General features: G+C 39.5%; 2 protein-coding genes across 2 annotated transcripts; both read right to left on the reverse strand.

The window, feature by feature from the left end:
* Positions 1-792: 792 nt before the first annotated feature.
* Positions 793-1,938, reverse strand: LOC121949522 (trace amine-associated receptor 13c-like). The gene is made up of 2 exons (XM_042495238.1): positions 1,766-1,938; positions 793-1,612 (listed from the first exon to the last, which is right to left on the reverse strand). Exons 1-2 carry the CDS (start codon positions 1,936-1,938, stop codon positions 793-795), a joined length of 993 nt encoding a protein of 330 aa, XP_042351172.1.
* A 2,528-nt stretch (positions 1,939-4,466) lies between these two features.
* On the reverse strand, positions 4,467-15,825 carry LOC121948652 (alpha-tectorin-like). Its single transcript, XM_042494052.1, has 17 exons — positions 15,780-15,825; positions 15,306-15,403; positions 14,445-14,672; positions 14,220-14,294; positions 13,848-13,953; positions 13,562-13,691; positions 12,707-12,950; positions 10,401-10,557; positions 8,897-8,984; positions 8,714-8,776; positions 8,302-8,504; positions 7,439-7,573; positions 6,724-6,911; positions 5,297-5,451; positions 4,962-5,207; positions 4,709-4,871; positions 4,467-4,559 (listed from the first exon to the last, which is right to left on the reverse strand). Exons 1-17 carry the CDS (start codon positions 15,823-15,825, stop codon positions 4,467-4,469), a joined length of 2,418 nt encoding a protein of 805 aa, XP_042349986.1.

A 15,825-nucleotide genomic window follows, 5' to 3' on the forward strand; every position in this document is an offset into this window, starting at 1 on the left:
CTGGTTAATCCAGCCATCCAGCAGATTACAACTTTAGAGAACGTTTCTTAAAAGGTCCAGTTTGCAGGTTTTTGGGGGGGATATATTGGTGGACATTGAATGTTAGTATATTTGCTTTAGTAAAATAAGAATTATGTTTTTGTTACCTTAAAATGAGTTGTTTATTTCTACATAGGAAGCTGGTCCTTGTCCACGGAGATCACCGTGTTGCACCGCCATGTTTCTACTAGCCTGCTCTCATTTCGAAGTTGACAAATACTTATTTCTGCTTTCGCAGTGATTTCAGTGTAAAATCTGAAGCCAAAAGTCACCTCTTGTGGCTGTATGATATGCCGCTGGGCGGTGTCAGCTGAGAACACGGCCAAACAGAACCAGTTGCAGTTTTCTGATATGCTGCCACATGGCACCTGCCGCGGCAGCATGACACGCCACTGAAACACTGCCTGAAACAACGTCAAATAACGAGCATAAAGATCCTCCTATGATGGGCAGAAGGGATGGTGGCTGGATTAAACAAACCCCAGACTTTCATGAGGGAGTTTGGTGTTTGCTTCCCATCTGAATGGGATCTTTTTCTTTATACCTAATCAAGTCGTTCAAGGAGCAGTGCACATGTACAGTTATGACAGTTGCAGACTGAATGTGGAAAAACTGAAACATTTTGTCAAAATTGCGCTTATTAAAAGGAAACATTGTAGGTGCTGTTTTGCAGTGGTTTTACTGATCCGGCCCACATGAGATCAGTTGGGCTGTTTATGGTGTATAAACTGAAATTAGTTTGTCACCATAGCTTTACAGTATTTTGTTCTCACAGGAGCCAGGCTTTAGTATTTGAAATGTAACAATAAGTTTAACAGATTTTCTAAACCAGGGGTAAAAAAAGGCATAGATGACAGGATTCAGACAGGAGTTAAAGTAGAACAAACAGATTACAAAAGCAGCAGATGAAGCATTGAGTAAGGTGTCCTGACCCGTGAGTGTGACACAAAAATATGGACAAAGGCATATCAAAAACACAACTACAACAACACCGAGAGTCCTGGCTGCTTTCATCTCACTTTTTTTAGCAGTTACTCTCACTGATTGTTGGTTTGTTACGGTTGTAACATGAGAGCGCATGGCACGAGCCTGAGACACAGCCACCACAAATACTCTCATGTACAGAACTACAATGACAGTGACAGGACCAATAAAGGTCAAAATAAGATCAGCAAGTCTAGCAATATAATCAATAACAACCACACACTCTCCAGAGCAGGAATTATACCTGCCTGGTTGTTTCAAGTTATCCTTCATTGTTACGAGAGTGTTGTATAAAACAGAGCAGACCCAACAAAGGCAAACACAGATTGTAACTCTTGTCACAGTGACTTTTGTAGGGTAATGTAGTGGGTTGCAAATAGCCACATAACGGTCAACCGATATGAGCACCAAATTTCCTACTGCAGAAGACGTAATGATATAGTCCAGGACATTATAAAGTGTACACATAAGGTCACTGAGGAACCAGCAGCCGTCTATAAGCATGATTTGAAAGAACATGAGGATGCCCACGAAGAAATCTGAGACAGCCAGAGAGAGCAGGAGCAGGTTGGTGGGGGTGTGAAGCTGCCTGAAAAGATAGGAGAGCAATATACTTAATTATTTCTATCAGTTATCATATCAGCAGATAAGTTTACATCAAAACCACAACATCATATATTATAGAAAAATCCCTCTCACAGTACAGACACTTGTTTTATTAGTTATGGAAACATGTGGCCACCTGAAGTGTGAGATGGAGATGATGACCAGCAGGTTGAGAGTCACAGTCAGCAGAGCGATTGAGGACAGCACAATGTAAATAAGCACAGTTTCAGAGTGAGAACGTGTCGGCTTCCTGCAGGATGAGTTGTGGAGTTGTGGAAAACAGAGCTCACTTTCCTCCAGAGTCTCCATCATTACAGATAAAGAATGAGAGAAGAGGCCGCAGACGTCTGGCAGCTTCAGACCAAAGTTCAGATGCTTTATAATTTATCTAACTTTTGTATCCCTCCTCTGAGATCCCCTCTTACCTGGGACTGTCCCTCCTACCTCACACTCATCTCCAGAAGTGTGTTTGCTGATGTCATGTAAGTTCAATTCGCCACAACTGTATGCAAAATTAAATTCTTGAGATATTGAAAGGATCACTGAGCAAACATCATGCAACTTAGCTACAATCAGTCAAAATGAGTGACATTGCCAACGCGTTCTTGTTTAACCTCTCTGACAAGAGCTGCAAGTTCTTGTTGACTCATTACGTTACCTCCTTGTTTAAGCCAAGATTGGTCTCTTTTTAATTTTCTTAGCTCTCTGGTGGCCATGTGCACTTTACTGACGAACAATCAGCTGACAGCAGTAGCGGAGATTGCGATCTTAAAATAGTAAAATTTCTGTGTTGTACTTGCAAGATCCATCATCTTGTGAACAGAGGGGTCCTCTTTGCATTTGTCTTTTTTGGTATGTCTGCAAAAAGTCCTCCGTACTTTCTAAAATGTAATTGTCAGGAGTAGGAGTTGCACATGCAAGCTCCATCTATGCTACTGGAACAGGAAGTCTCACCAGGAGAACATGTTCTCATCATAAGTCGTCACATGTTGCCGCATTGCAGTTGACTTCTGCCTCTATATATTATGCTCCAAGTATATGGTGGGATTATGCTGCATGTGGTTGTGTTTAGGCAACAAATGCACATGGCAACCCACACTGGAACATCAACAAAGCTCATGCTGGAACAGATGGTTAGGATAAGGCAAAAGAGGCACATGAGAAAGTGTACAAAAATCCCGTCACATTCAGATGGGAAGCAAACACTGGACACCTGCGTGAAAGTCTGGGGTTTGTTTTGTTTGTCCACTGCCACATTGATATATTGATATGGCACACTGATAAAAAAAAAAACAAAATGTAAAAATGGCACTTGATATCAAAAAGGTTTGCTGATCTCTGATGTACTTCCAGAAACAGACGTAGTTGATACAAAAAAAACACACTTTGTGCTGCCTTATTTGAATAAAGCTCCCACCAGGAAAATCCCAAATGCCTATTGGATAGTCTGAGTGCTGCTGTCATGTTGTTGTGGTGCATATATGCATCCAATCCTAAACTGAGCATTAATATTCATAAAGATGCAGGAGGTAGACAAAAAAAACCCCACAAAACACACTGTTTATTGATCATTCACTATCATAATAAAGGATAGGCAAGAAAACGTAGCACAGTTTGTACAAAAGGGCAATTCCAAGTGCTATACAGAGCAATGAAATATAAAACATCATAAAGGATACAGATTTACAATAAAAGAGTAAAGAGATAAAAAATACAAGGTAAAATTAATTACTAAATGATTTTTTTTTTTAAAAAAAAGCAAATTGTACAGACAGGAGTTGCAAAGATAAAAAAAGTCATTTAAGATTATATTAAATCCTGTTTAAAAAAAGTTTGCATTATAGTATTTAGTAGTTGGTAGCAGCTTCTACTGCAACATATCTCACAAAAGAATAGCCCAGATATGTAACAGTATCATCAGTGCCTGCCATCACTTAATCATATAAACAGTGTTTATATGATTAAGTGATGGCAGGCACTTTCTCTCAGGCGTTTTCTGACAGTTAATGGTTGGCCTGTTGTAGATGCAGCTGATCAACTCATTAAGTCTCAAATAATTATCACCATTTCAGAGGAAACAACCCCAGAAACTCGAAATACCACCAAACAAATTTAAGGACAGAGACGAGTAGTTATTACAATTGTATGTGCTGATGTGGACTCAAAGCGATGATAACTGATCGCAGACTCTTCATCGGGACAAAGCCAAAACAGGAATCAATAAAAGTCTTGTTGGCCAGTCTGAATCTCCATGGAAACCTGAGGAGACAACAAAATCCAAGTTATAGTTATTTGACGGGTCTCTATTAAACCTTGTGCAATTTGAAAACTGTGAATATAGAATAAATCGTGGACTATCACCTCCCAGAAATCCCTCATACGTGGCTTATCCCATGTATATACCTTTCCATTATTGCTAGCATAATGACAACTAATGTGGTGGCTGCAATACAAATAAACCTGCTAATATTTTGAACATCCATCGCCATGTTTCTTGGAAATTTTATTGCCAGAGGAAAGGTCACATGACATCACTCATTGGAAATGCAGCCATCTCACAATTGTGTTTTATGACATTTTGAAAATATCGCTTAAGTTTTGTACAAATCTGTAATGGAAAACTGCCCATTGTTGTAATACAATGTGTCTCAATGTTGGTTCATTTTTAACATCTAGTTATGTGTCTCTGATTCTCATTATATTCTTGTACGCCAATCATATACACTAATGATCCAAATGGTGTGAAACATTTTTTTCCCCCATTTGTCCACGGTGAGCAAATTTCCTAGCTCAGGAGTTGTGCAAGTAGGACGAGGAAATAAGCAGGAGAGTCTTACCTAAAAAGTCCAGACCATGGTGATGAAAGCTGGATTTTCATCCTCATATTTTGACACGGCAGATCTACGTCTTCTTTTAGTCTGGCCGCACCTCTGTACGGTATTTAAAAGACAGAAGGGAGATTCAGTTTTAGGCTAGGGTCATCGCAGGTTTTTGAGGCCCAAAAGTCATCCCAAACAACTGACTTAAACTTGCCAATTCACATTTATTTCTGCATTCATTTTGATTTATTCAGACATACCGGGACACAGGCACTACCACTCCTGACACACAGCTCTAATCTGCAGTGCAAGAAGACATCACCAGTCTTGCCGGAGAATTGGAACGCGTTGAAAGAAAAGGAGCTGGACGTTCCCAGTCCATTGCCCTCCACTTCCACTGTCTGATCAGCAGGGTTAGGGCAGCTGCTCAAAAACAGGAGAGCAGACAGTACAGGGATTTGCCCAAACAACCACGACAGGTTTAGTGACCACGAGCATCTCTTTGTGTCTCACCCTTTGATGACCAGGTCGTATCTCAAGCCTTCACTTGGCGAAGGCTGATCGGTTGCCCAGCAGGAGTCAGTCACCAAAGCAACCATTTTCTCATCCAGCCCTTCCGACTTGAGCTCCACCCAGATTTTCTCATCCAATTGGATGTCGGTGCTCGCTTCGATAGCGTTCATGCGGTCAGCGCTGGTGTAGGCCTTCATGGTGAGACTGTAATTCCATCTTCCAGAAGTAATCTGCTGGACCACAGAGCTGGAAAGCAAACAAAAACCAAGTGAAGCTCGGTCAGCCTGCTTTAGGTAATAATAGGTAAAAACTCTTGAGCTACATGCTGCACACACCTGTGTTTGAGTTTGATGGCCAAGCTCTTGATATCTGGCTGACTATAATAGCAGGAGAAGTCGATATGCACGGGGCTGTGACGGTTGATTAAGCCGAACGTGGAGATGTTCCGTGTCATGATGGTGTTCTTGTAGATAATTTGACTGGTGTTTGCCTAATTGTCACATGGAGACAGACATTGTAACTGTTTTTGCAACAGTTCAGCCTGCATTTATTCCCAAATCATCAGATACAGAAACTTTCTCATGAGATTCACTAAGATTTCAATTAACCATACTAACAATACTTGACACTGAGAAAAACGGATGTAATACAGCAGCCCGTTCTCATTCCAAAGTCATCAAATCCTATTGCTTTGTCAGTGATTTTGGCACCAAAAGCCACCTTTGTTGGCGGTATGATACTCCCCCTGGTGGTGTCAGTTTGTAATCCATGGCCCATGGCCGGATGGGACCTGTCATGGCAGTATAGTAAGCTGCCTGATGGTCTCAGTGTGAAACGCTGCCAGTAACTATGCAACACATGGAGCTGGAAAGTCCCTACAGGGTGCAAGGGAGTGGGTGGTGGATGGGTCTAACAAAACCCAGACTTTCACCCAAAGCCCAGTGTTTGCTTCCAAAATGAATGTTGAGCCAAATCATGATGTGTTTTTCTAATCCTAGCCACACGCTTTTGTTGACATCCTGGTGGTGGGTTGCAGCATCAACAACAGATACTGGAGGATACTTAGTGCATTGTAAGGAAGCGTGAAAGTCCAATGACAAAGCGGCAACATGTGAACACTTGGAATGAGAATGTGTTAAATTTAGAGAGCCAGAGAATCTGTGTGAACTGGAAGAAGGGGAGGTGGAGGGGTCAAACAAATCCAGATTTTAACTCAAGAGACCACAGTTAATGTCCTGTGTGAAAACCGAAAGTCAGTGTTGTTTCAAAATAACATTGTCACTTGTCATTGACTTCAGCAAGGTGACATATTTACATCACGTTTCATAACAAATGTAGTAATTTAACTCTGAACTTGATCCTTTCTGTTGTTGCCTAAACTGAAATGCAACTGTTTCACAACATTAGCTTCATGTTAAAATGCATTTCAGCTGTGTTTTAGCTATGTGTCATGTTGAGACGCTAAAGGCATCACTATCAGAGGCAGAGGGGCATGAAAGTGCTGATATTTGACGAGCGGTGAATGAGAATGGACTGACATGTTTTCCCTTTTAGATTCCACTATATACATTTGAATTTAGGCTAAAGCAGTTACTTTACAGTAACTGATGCTTTCATTAAGTGCAACAATAGTCACATTTTCCTAGAAAAAAAAATCTACACACACTTGAAAATAAATACATAAATAAATAAAACAAGGTCATTTACAAACAATGCATTTATAGTGTTGGCAGGGATTGAGTAACTACAAAAGGGTACCCACCATGACTACTGTACCACAAGTTTTGCCGCTGTTAAAGCTGAACGTCACCATGTGGGTCAGGTTGTCCAGTTCACCTTTGCAGACCTCGTCATTGAGGTGTAAGACAGAGTAGTCTATGCTTTTTTCCTCCAGGAGGCAATTAGCCAGAGTTAGTGAAGCAGACTTGTACTCGCAGACTGTCGGCTCACCTGAACACCAGTTAAAAAACATTAGATTCATTTAGATTTGTCCACAAGAGCACAGATCAAGGGCATGTATTTCTACAGTGTATCCCTTTAACATTTATTCATAATGCTATAACGTGTTATTTTATGCATCAAAAAAATTAAGTGATAGCTCACAATTTCATTTTTTGTGGCAAATCTACATTTCGCCTTTTTAACTTAACATGCAGGCCACATAAACACTTGTCTGCCTGATGTAGTCTGTAAAGTTATGATAATAAAACCCAGAAGTTATATCGTTAAAGCTAAAAAAAATAGCACTTTTTACACTGAGTGTAATGGAGGAAGACTGCAATATCCAAATGCTACTTGATCTTTAAAAAAGTAAAGTTTTGGCCAAATATTTGGGTCTAATCCGCAATGTGAGGTCTATGAGTGATCCACAGCTATTCCATAAATTCAAGCCGCTCTCCCTTTGAGAAATCTTTCCAGGCTCTAATATAACAGCAGTAGAGAAAAATTGTGACTTTCTTGTGTCAGAGCGGACTCACCAAAAGTGCTTGCCGACCTATACTTGGAGGCAAAAATGGCCCGACAGAGGCAGCTGGGTCTCCCACCTCTGCTCTCACCACAGAACTCATGTGCACTGCAGAACCTGTTGTGGCAGAAGGCCTGAGCAACAGCAGCTGTAAACACATCAAGAAAAGCTATAGATGAGAAAACAGCAGCTTCCGGTTTGAATATGGTTGATTCATGAAACTGGCTGGTACTAAATTAAGAAATCTGACAACTTTTAAAGTGGAAATTGACACGTTGTTTGCATTAATTCATTGAGATGCAAATATTGACAGTGCAATGTAATAGAAAATTTATGTCCACCTTATGTCTGTTTTGCTTTCACTTTGCAGTCTTGTCTGCCACCAGGTGCAATCTTTTGGGAATCAATTTAAATCACAAAAGAAGCGCACCAAACACTTTGCAACCAAAACAGTAGGCGGGTTTCAATTAACCCTCACACTGTGCATATTGAAATTGCAAATATAAAATATGCCTAATGAAAACACTTCAATTTAAAAAAAAAAACAAACTCTCCCATTTATCTCAAAAAAGTTTTTATGCCCACATGAGGTGGTATTTCAGGCGAAGAAACCCTGCCATATTTCGTAAAACTGCAATAGAAACTCTTTCTCGCTTATATGATGTACAACAAAGAGTCACACCAAAGTGACCAGTTTATAAAAAGCCAAAAAAAGCTATGGCTTTGTGCTTGTTGGCAGGAACTGGCTCCCTCATGATGCAGCAGGCGCTACAAGAGCTGTTATTGCTTTGCATAACTTGAAAAGTTGAGCAGATCATCCGGAAGTGATATCAGTCATCTTAACACATAACCAAAGATACTAAAAGACGGTCTCACGGCAGCGGGTCTTTGGCCTCCAGCTCTCCACAGTGATATTGTTCTGGTGGCTGCAGACCCTGGCGTAGGTCTCCAGGAACTGACACCTGAGACCATCCACTGCAGGGTATCTGCACAAAGTGTGTTTGCAGGCAGTTATGAAGGGCTCAGGGTTGATGTGCTTGTTGCAAGCAGTGAAGGGAGCCTGCTTCAGGAGACTGCACCTGATCAAATGAAAAGTAAATGCTTGGTCATCAAGGACAGTAAGGCACATGTGTACCAGACTAAACAACAAAAAAGGGCTGTTGTAGGTGTTTAAGTTCCAAATGTATTTCTGGATAGGAGAGACCCCCACATGATAAATGTGGTGAAGCATGCATATGGGTTAACGATGTCTGTTTAAAAGTCTAAAAAGAGTTTATTCTGTGTTTACCATTCAGTTGTAGTGTTGCAGTTGATTGTAATGTCAGCAGCATCATCATACTGGATCTCACAGCTACGGGGCAACAGAGCAAATGATCAGAGACTGTCCAACAACTCAATACTTAAACTCCGGTATATTTCAAACATGAAATGAGAAGTAGGAAGTTATAAGATATCGTGTTCAAGGTCTCACCTGGTGGCTGAGTGTTCATTAACCCTGTTTTCAATCAAAGAGCTGCTGGAATTGCCACATAAACCGTGCACGGGTGCTCCACCTGGTCCTGGTCAGTTGTGAGAGATCAATAAGTGTTTAAAGTAGACGTGCACATCAGCACACTAAAAGACAGCTACTATTTACTGGTTTTAACATGAGTCAAGCCCTCCTAATAGAGTGAGCAGATCAATACATATTGTATTGTAGTATTGATACTACAGATCTTGTCTTGAATATAGATATTGGCATCCATGGATCAATACAAAAAAATAGAAAAAGAGATTCCTCTAACATTGCCTCGTCAATCCAGAGAATTAAAACAAACATTTACTTCAAAATGCAGCTTTGTATTTTATCATGCAGAAAGATAATAATGGGATGAAAAACTTGGAAATTAACTTGGTGGTAAAAAAAAGTCATGAATTTGCCTCCAGCTAGACGATACATGGCTCTAGTAGCCGTTTTTAACAATCGTATAATACATTTGAGAATGGCTATTGATCCATTATGATTCACGTCCTAGTTACTTCCATATCAGAAGTATGTTAATTTTTATGCAGATATTATAGTGTTGTATGTCCCAGGCTCCACTCCAAACCAGGCTCAGGGTAATAAGTATGTTGTATTCTACATAATGACCACTGTCCCCGACAATCGTGGCAACTTTTAAATACCCACCTATATCACTCCTGCTGATTCACACATGTACTTATGGAATCTGGCTTCATTCATATTTTATGTAATCAACATTTGACTTTTAAAAAGTTTAAAATGAAGTGAAAAGAAAAGAAATTGACCTCAAGAAAAAGCTACAAAAATTTTCCTCTAACATTATTTTAAATATATAATCATGAAAATTATAAGTATAGCTTTATGGGCATTTCCCCCTAATGTTTTTTATAATATCTAATAATTCCCCTCTAACGTTTTTTGAATTGTTTGGTATTGCCCACCCATTCCTAAAATTGATTAACACAAAGAAAAATAGAAAGCTTATTTAAACAATGGATTTTCATTATTTTTTAAATCCTTTTTTATTTAATAATTTTATTTTACTTTTTGTCATACAGTTGAAAAATTATGATTTATCCATGCAACTGATTTTAAGATTTTTGCAGATTAGACTTTTCCCTTTGGACTGTGTGGGCACATACAATTTGGGATTGACTGACTTCTCTCTAACTCTCCTGTTTGCTTTATTGCACCTGTTGGGGCTGGACAGATTGGATACCACATAATTACCAGTACACCCCTGCACACCTGCAACCTGAGTAGAGGTCTAATCAGCCAGAAAACGAACAGGAAAACACCTGTGTGGGTGTGCACAGCATCAAATGTACTTTTTGTGTTATCTGCAAGAAGAAAGCTGCCAGGAAAATAATTCAAACTGGCATTTCTCTGCTCTCCATTTGGTTAAATCTATTAATATACGTGAGAAAGAGGAGAGGGACATAATATGAACCAGCTTTTAATTCTCATGTACCTGTCATGTGCATTAGTGCGGTGAAGCCATCAAAGTGGACAGAAACGGTGTAGTTGGAGGCTGATATCTTAGCAGTCACTCCTGTGTGGTCCCTGGAGAGCTCCACACCGCGGACCACCTGAGCTGAGGTGTTTAGCGTCAGCACTTTGTCATCCAGCTTCATCACAACAGCAGAGTAAAGTAAAAGAGGAAATATTTACTCGAGCATCGTAAAAACGCAAGGCCTTTCTTAAGGCATTGCTCTCAAGAAAGACAGACCACAGTTTGATTCTGTCCTTTTTCCCCCTTTTCTGTCTCTAAAGTGCTCGTGTATTAGAAAATAACGTATTACACGTATTAGACACGTATTACAACATTTTAGAAGGCAGCACTACGAGGCAGCCGCAAATTGTTGTTCCTTGTTGTTCATAACTGGACTTTTAACAGTACTAACTTTAGGCTACAGAATAACAAAGAAGGAAATAACAGTAAACATAATAAAAAAGAGAAACCATTTAACCCTTTGAAACCTCAGCACACTGGTTTGATTTCTTACAAAAAATGGGAAGAAAGAAGTGAGCAACAAACAAAAAAATGACACATAAAAGGTTCAGTACATTTAAAAGTATATGTTAATTTTTTTTTCTGTGACATCATTTTAAACAAATAATGATAATATCCATGAATATAGTTTCAGTAACATTTATAGTTAACATTTATTTTAATTAAACAAGGGAGCAATGTCCAGAAAAAAAATATTTAGTATAATTCTCTTGATTATATATTTAAAATTATTTGTCAGAAAATTATTTTTAAAGATATATATTTTCTTTGGGGCATTTTCTTAGTTTGTTTTCTCTATTACTTTTTTTCCACTCATGTTCAGTTCATTTTCTTTTTTTGATAATTTTTGGACCATTTCTTGGTAAAGCGCTCATCGCCCTTTTCCCATCTTTCTTTTTCTGTGGTTAATTTCCGTTAGATTCCTCTAATGACATGCATGGAAATAAGAATTGTCTTGCTTATGGTTTATGTGATGACAGAGATATTTTTATCGACAGTGTTGTAAAATGTATGCTCAGGCCAATATGCTACTCCACAAATATGTGTGAACCCCCCCCCTCCTCTGCTGTGCTGCCTGTGTGTGATGAGCTGCAGGTGTGCTCGGCTGATTAGACGGTTGACTGTGTGTGCAGGTTGGTTTCCAGGCTCGTTGCATAAGAGGCCGGCTTCCCCCAGCTGCTGCGGCTCTCCACTTGCCACTTTCAACCTGACTGCCAGTGCAAACACCTCTGTGTAAGATGTAATCAATTCAGAAAGCTTCCTAGTACTAAAAGTTGCCGCTGGCAATGAAATTCTAAGAAAAAACTTAGAATTGTGACATTTTCTAAATATTTGTACTTGAAGTTAAGATTAGACAAGTTATTCACAAAGCATGTGCTTTAAGAGAGCAGGGAGGGGAACTTTTAAGGTGCTTAAGAGTTTCTTAAGCAGATGCAAAGACAAAAAGCTCGTAGAATATTCACCAAGCACCGAATAACACAGCGAGTTAATGAAATGCTAGATAAGATTGTGTGGGAATAATGTTTGTGGTGAACTCATGAGAGGTTTGCTCAGATCTCCCACCCAATGCAGTATTGATGTAACGCCAGAAATAAAATGAGCACAACTAAAATGTTTACACCTGGAAAAATGCAACAGTGCAGCACTGTGATCACAAAAACAAGCACTTTAACAGTCTTACTTTGTGACACAGTTCATTTCATTTCCGCTGGGTTTTACCACCTCCCAGACTCACTCAAAAGTGTCTGTTACAACCAATCACATCTGTTAATAGAATTTGCCAGACCTTGAAAATGGGGTCAGATACACCTCTTCACTAATATCCTGCTCCTTCCTTGCACAAAGTTGCTTTGAAATTAAGCTAGGACTCCTTGTTACAAGTTTTAGGCTGAGTTAAGAGCTTTCTGAGAGTATTCTTAGCGTGTTTGTGTATGCAGCCCATGATTTGAAGGGTTGGGTAGCATTTTGTTCAACCCTTTTTTCTGCTGTTATTGCAATGGAGCCTCTTGTGAGCCTGAACTAAAGTTTGACTTGAATCACGTTTTTTATTTTGTCCCACTGAAAGTAATGCGTTGCTGCATAAAGCTTGCGTTACAGGCTACAGTCTACTGTGATTGTGTGTTACAATTCTGTAGTCTGCTGCTTTGTGTTTTTGTGGGCACAGAAAGTGCAGTTTTAGGGCCACTAGCTGGTTTGCACAAATATCGGTGATTGATTAGACCTAAAACACACTACTTGGTTGATTGTGGCAGTCAGTAACTTACCCGAACTCTGCCACCTTGTTCCAGGGAAATCTGGACCCCCGTCTCATCCAGTTGCAGTATCACGCGGTCCAAAAAACTAACATCTTTACGGCGTCTTTCCTGAAAAAACCCCAGCACCTGGAAGCCAGGGATTGATGAAGGCTTCATCAGAGTGTACCCACACCGGTCCGGGACAGACTCAACTCTGCCAGTGAAACTGATGACAGTAGAACCGGTCACAATGCACATGGTGTTCAGCATGCACCTTTAGGAGAGACAGATAGAGACAGATGGAGGCAGAAAATAACATCAGCATTTGGTTAGAACTGGAAGCACTCCAGATTAAAAAAAAAACAAACAAAAAAAAAAAGCGATGACAGGGCCCTCACACCGTGCACACGTTGGGGGTACTGGCAGGACGCTGGCTGAAGTGCTGTGAAATTCGAATAATGCACACAGAGTTCGGACACTAGAGTGAGCTATTTCACATGTTGTACCACTTCTTGTGTCCACTATGTGGTGAGGAACAATGGTATGTCATGTTGCTCTGTACAATTTGTAGACCAAACCATGTAAATCAAATAATAATAATTATCTTACAAGTTACTCCCTGTTGCCAGAAGTTTGTAAGACATGTCTTCAGACCTGCAGCCTGTGATCAAACATGTGAAATTTGGGGCCAGTTGGTCAATGCAAAGTGAAGTTACACATCTTCCTGCTTCAAAGCAAATAGTGCTTCACCATGGCAACAGCATTCAAGAAAAACCTGTAATCTTTACAAGGAGCTATCATTAAGGTCTTAGGGCTTTTCTTGCCATCTTTGAGTTAAATGTTTTCTAGGGAGATTTCCTTTGTGTTATTTCTTCAGATATTTACCTCCCGTCACCCCGGCAACGCTCCATGGGACCACAATCACTGATCGCAGTAGCAACTCCACTTACATCACAGGTTACAGTTGAGCAGATTTTTGGGTCCCTCACTGTTGTATTTGTCTTAAAGGCAACACCTTTAGGAGTTCAGAAAGGTATACACAGAGTAGTTCACAAAGACTGACTTTTTTTCAGGTATACAAACCACAGACCAATTAAACAACTAAGATTATTCCAAATTTGCTTTGAGGCCTGAAATTAACTTCACTTTGGGAACGACTGGATTTACTAACCTGACAGTCTGCATCCGCTCACGTCTGTGATGACACCATTACTTGTGTCAGCTGTCTGGAATATCTGTTTAGAAACTGTGAGGCCATTGACTTGAGCATCTGCCTCCTAGAGAGTCCCAAAAAGACAAAATCAAGACTCTTTAAATGCAAAAAATTGTCAGTTTATTTTATCTGAAGAAAATGGGAAATGGTGAAAAAAAAACATTCTATTAAGCCATTATTTATACTTTGCAAATTGCATTTTTTTAAAAAATGATTATTTTTTGTTATATTTTTATTTGTAATAAATCAAACAAACACCAGTGGAAGCTTGCCTCAGGTCCTTGAATGTGCTCGGTGCAGCACTGTAAAAATTATACTTACAACACTGACATTCAGGTACCCAGAATAAGTCTTGATTGCCAGAATCGCTTGCGCCCCAAAATTGCCAAGTTCAACCTGTTCAATCTAACAGCAGGAAATGGGAACAAAGACACAGAGTAGACTTTGAGTAAATGGTTACACTTAAAGAAAAAGCTGTGGTTTGAAATAGTCCGTCTTATTTCATTAAAAGAATGATGGTAACATTGGTCATAACTGAAACTGTAAATCGCTCACTTCATATTGTTGGCTGTCTTTTAATGGGATTATGTTGACACATTTCCCGGCGTTCTTCAGGTTTGGCAGAAGTTTATGAACTCCAGATCCAGTGGGTATTTCTCTAGTGAGCACTGCGAGGTCGCCTCTGTCAGCCGTCCCTCCAGACATCAAAATACAGTCATTTCTGATTCCGGGTTTGTACAGACCGTTAAAGCAAACTGCAAATGTGTTGACATGGAAGGCCACCTGTTTAAAAATGACAGAGGAAACAGAGCAATAAATTTCAGCAACAAGAGAACCCTTTACCTGAAAAGGCTTTTTTTTTTAAAAAAAAACTTATTGATAGTTGAAAAGTATTGCTTAAAATTATTCACCTTTTTCATGACTCCAAATGTATAATTTCGTCAATTTATTTATTTATTGGTTTTAAATTGCCTCTGTATGTAACCTGTGAGAGCTTAAGTTGTCAAACACATCAGCTTCACAGCTCGGACATTTCTCTTGTAGCAGGAAACCAAAACTTGGTTCAAATAAAGTAAAAATAAGTCACCCGGAATCTCCTGAATTGTCTTAAAGGAGACTCAGCTAACAACTGTGCAACATATGCAAGGTGCAGAAAAAAAAGTTTAAATGAATTGTTCTTACTTTTAAATAATTCACGGTCTCTACATTGCATTTTATTTTGTAAGATCAGTAAAGATGTTTGGTTTGAACTTTTGTTTCACCACTTGACTTCACCTGTTTGTACAAATTACCCGCAAATTGAAAGAAACACATCTTGGTGAGATGGTTCACTGGCGAGGCATTAAAAGCAACATGTTCTGTACTGAATCTTGTTATTTATGCATTGTAAAAGTTCAGGACATTAATATTACTCACATAGACTTTGTCATACTTCTGTCCATAGTAGGTGATGGGACACGAGTTGATGTTAATTTCCCCAAAACTGGTGAATGCCTGATTTGTTGCAGCTGCACCTGAAGATGTGGAGACACATTACACACATTAAGTCTGTGTAGGTTTATTTTTAGCTATATGCATGAACGTCCCTATAATTAAAAAAGGATCAAGTTGTGATCTCTCTACCATGCAGTCTCACTATATTGCTTTTGGCGAATAGTTAGAAAGCCAAATAATATTTAGAAGTTTGCTTTTATGCTGAGAATTACGTGTTTGCTAAATATGTAGCTGGAGCACAAATAAATCTGCCTACCTCTAAAGCTCACTTAAAAACACCCTTCTGCAGGGGTTATGTGCCAGACTATTGCTTGGCGCAATAACTTCATGGGGTCCATACTGGTTAAAAATGGATGCAGTGTGAAAAAAGTCAGTGTGTTTGAATTGTGAATCTACCTGCCAGAAGGCTGAGTGCAGTCAAGTGAAGTATGAAGCAGAACAT

This window comes from Plectropomus leopardus, chromosome 10 (genome assembly GCF_008729295.1).
Source record: "Plectropomus leopardus isolate mb chromosome 10, YSFRI_Pleo_2.0, whole genome shotgun sequence".
Lineage (NCBI taxonomy): Eukaryota > Metazoa > Chordata > Actinopteri > Perciformes > Serranidae > Plectropomus > Plectropomus leopardus.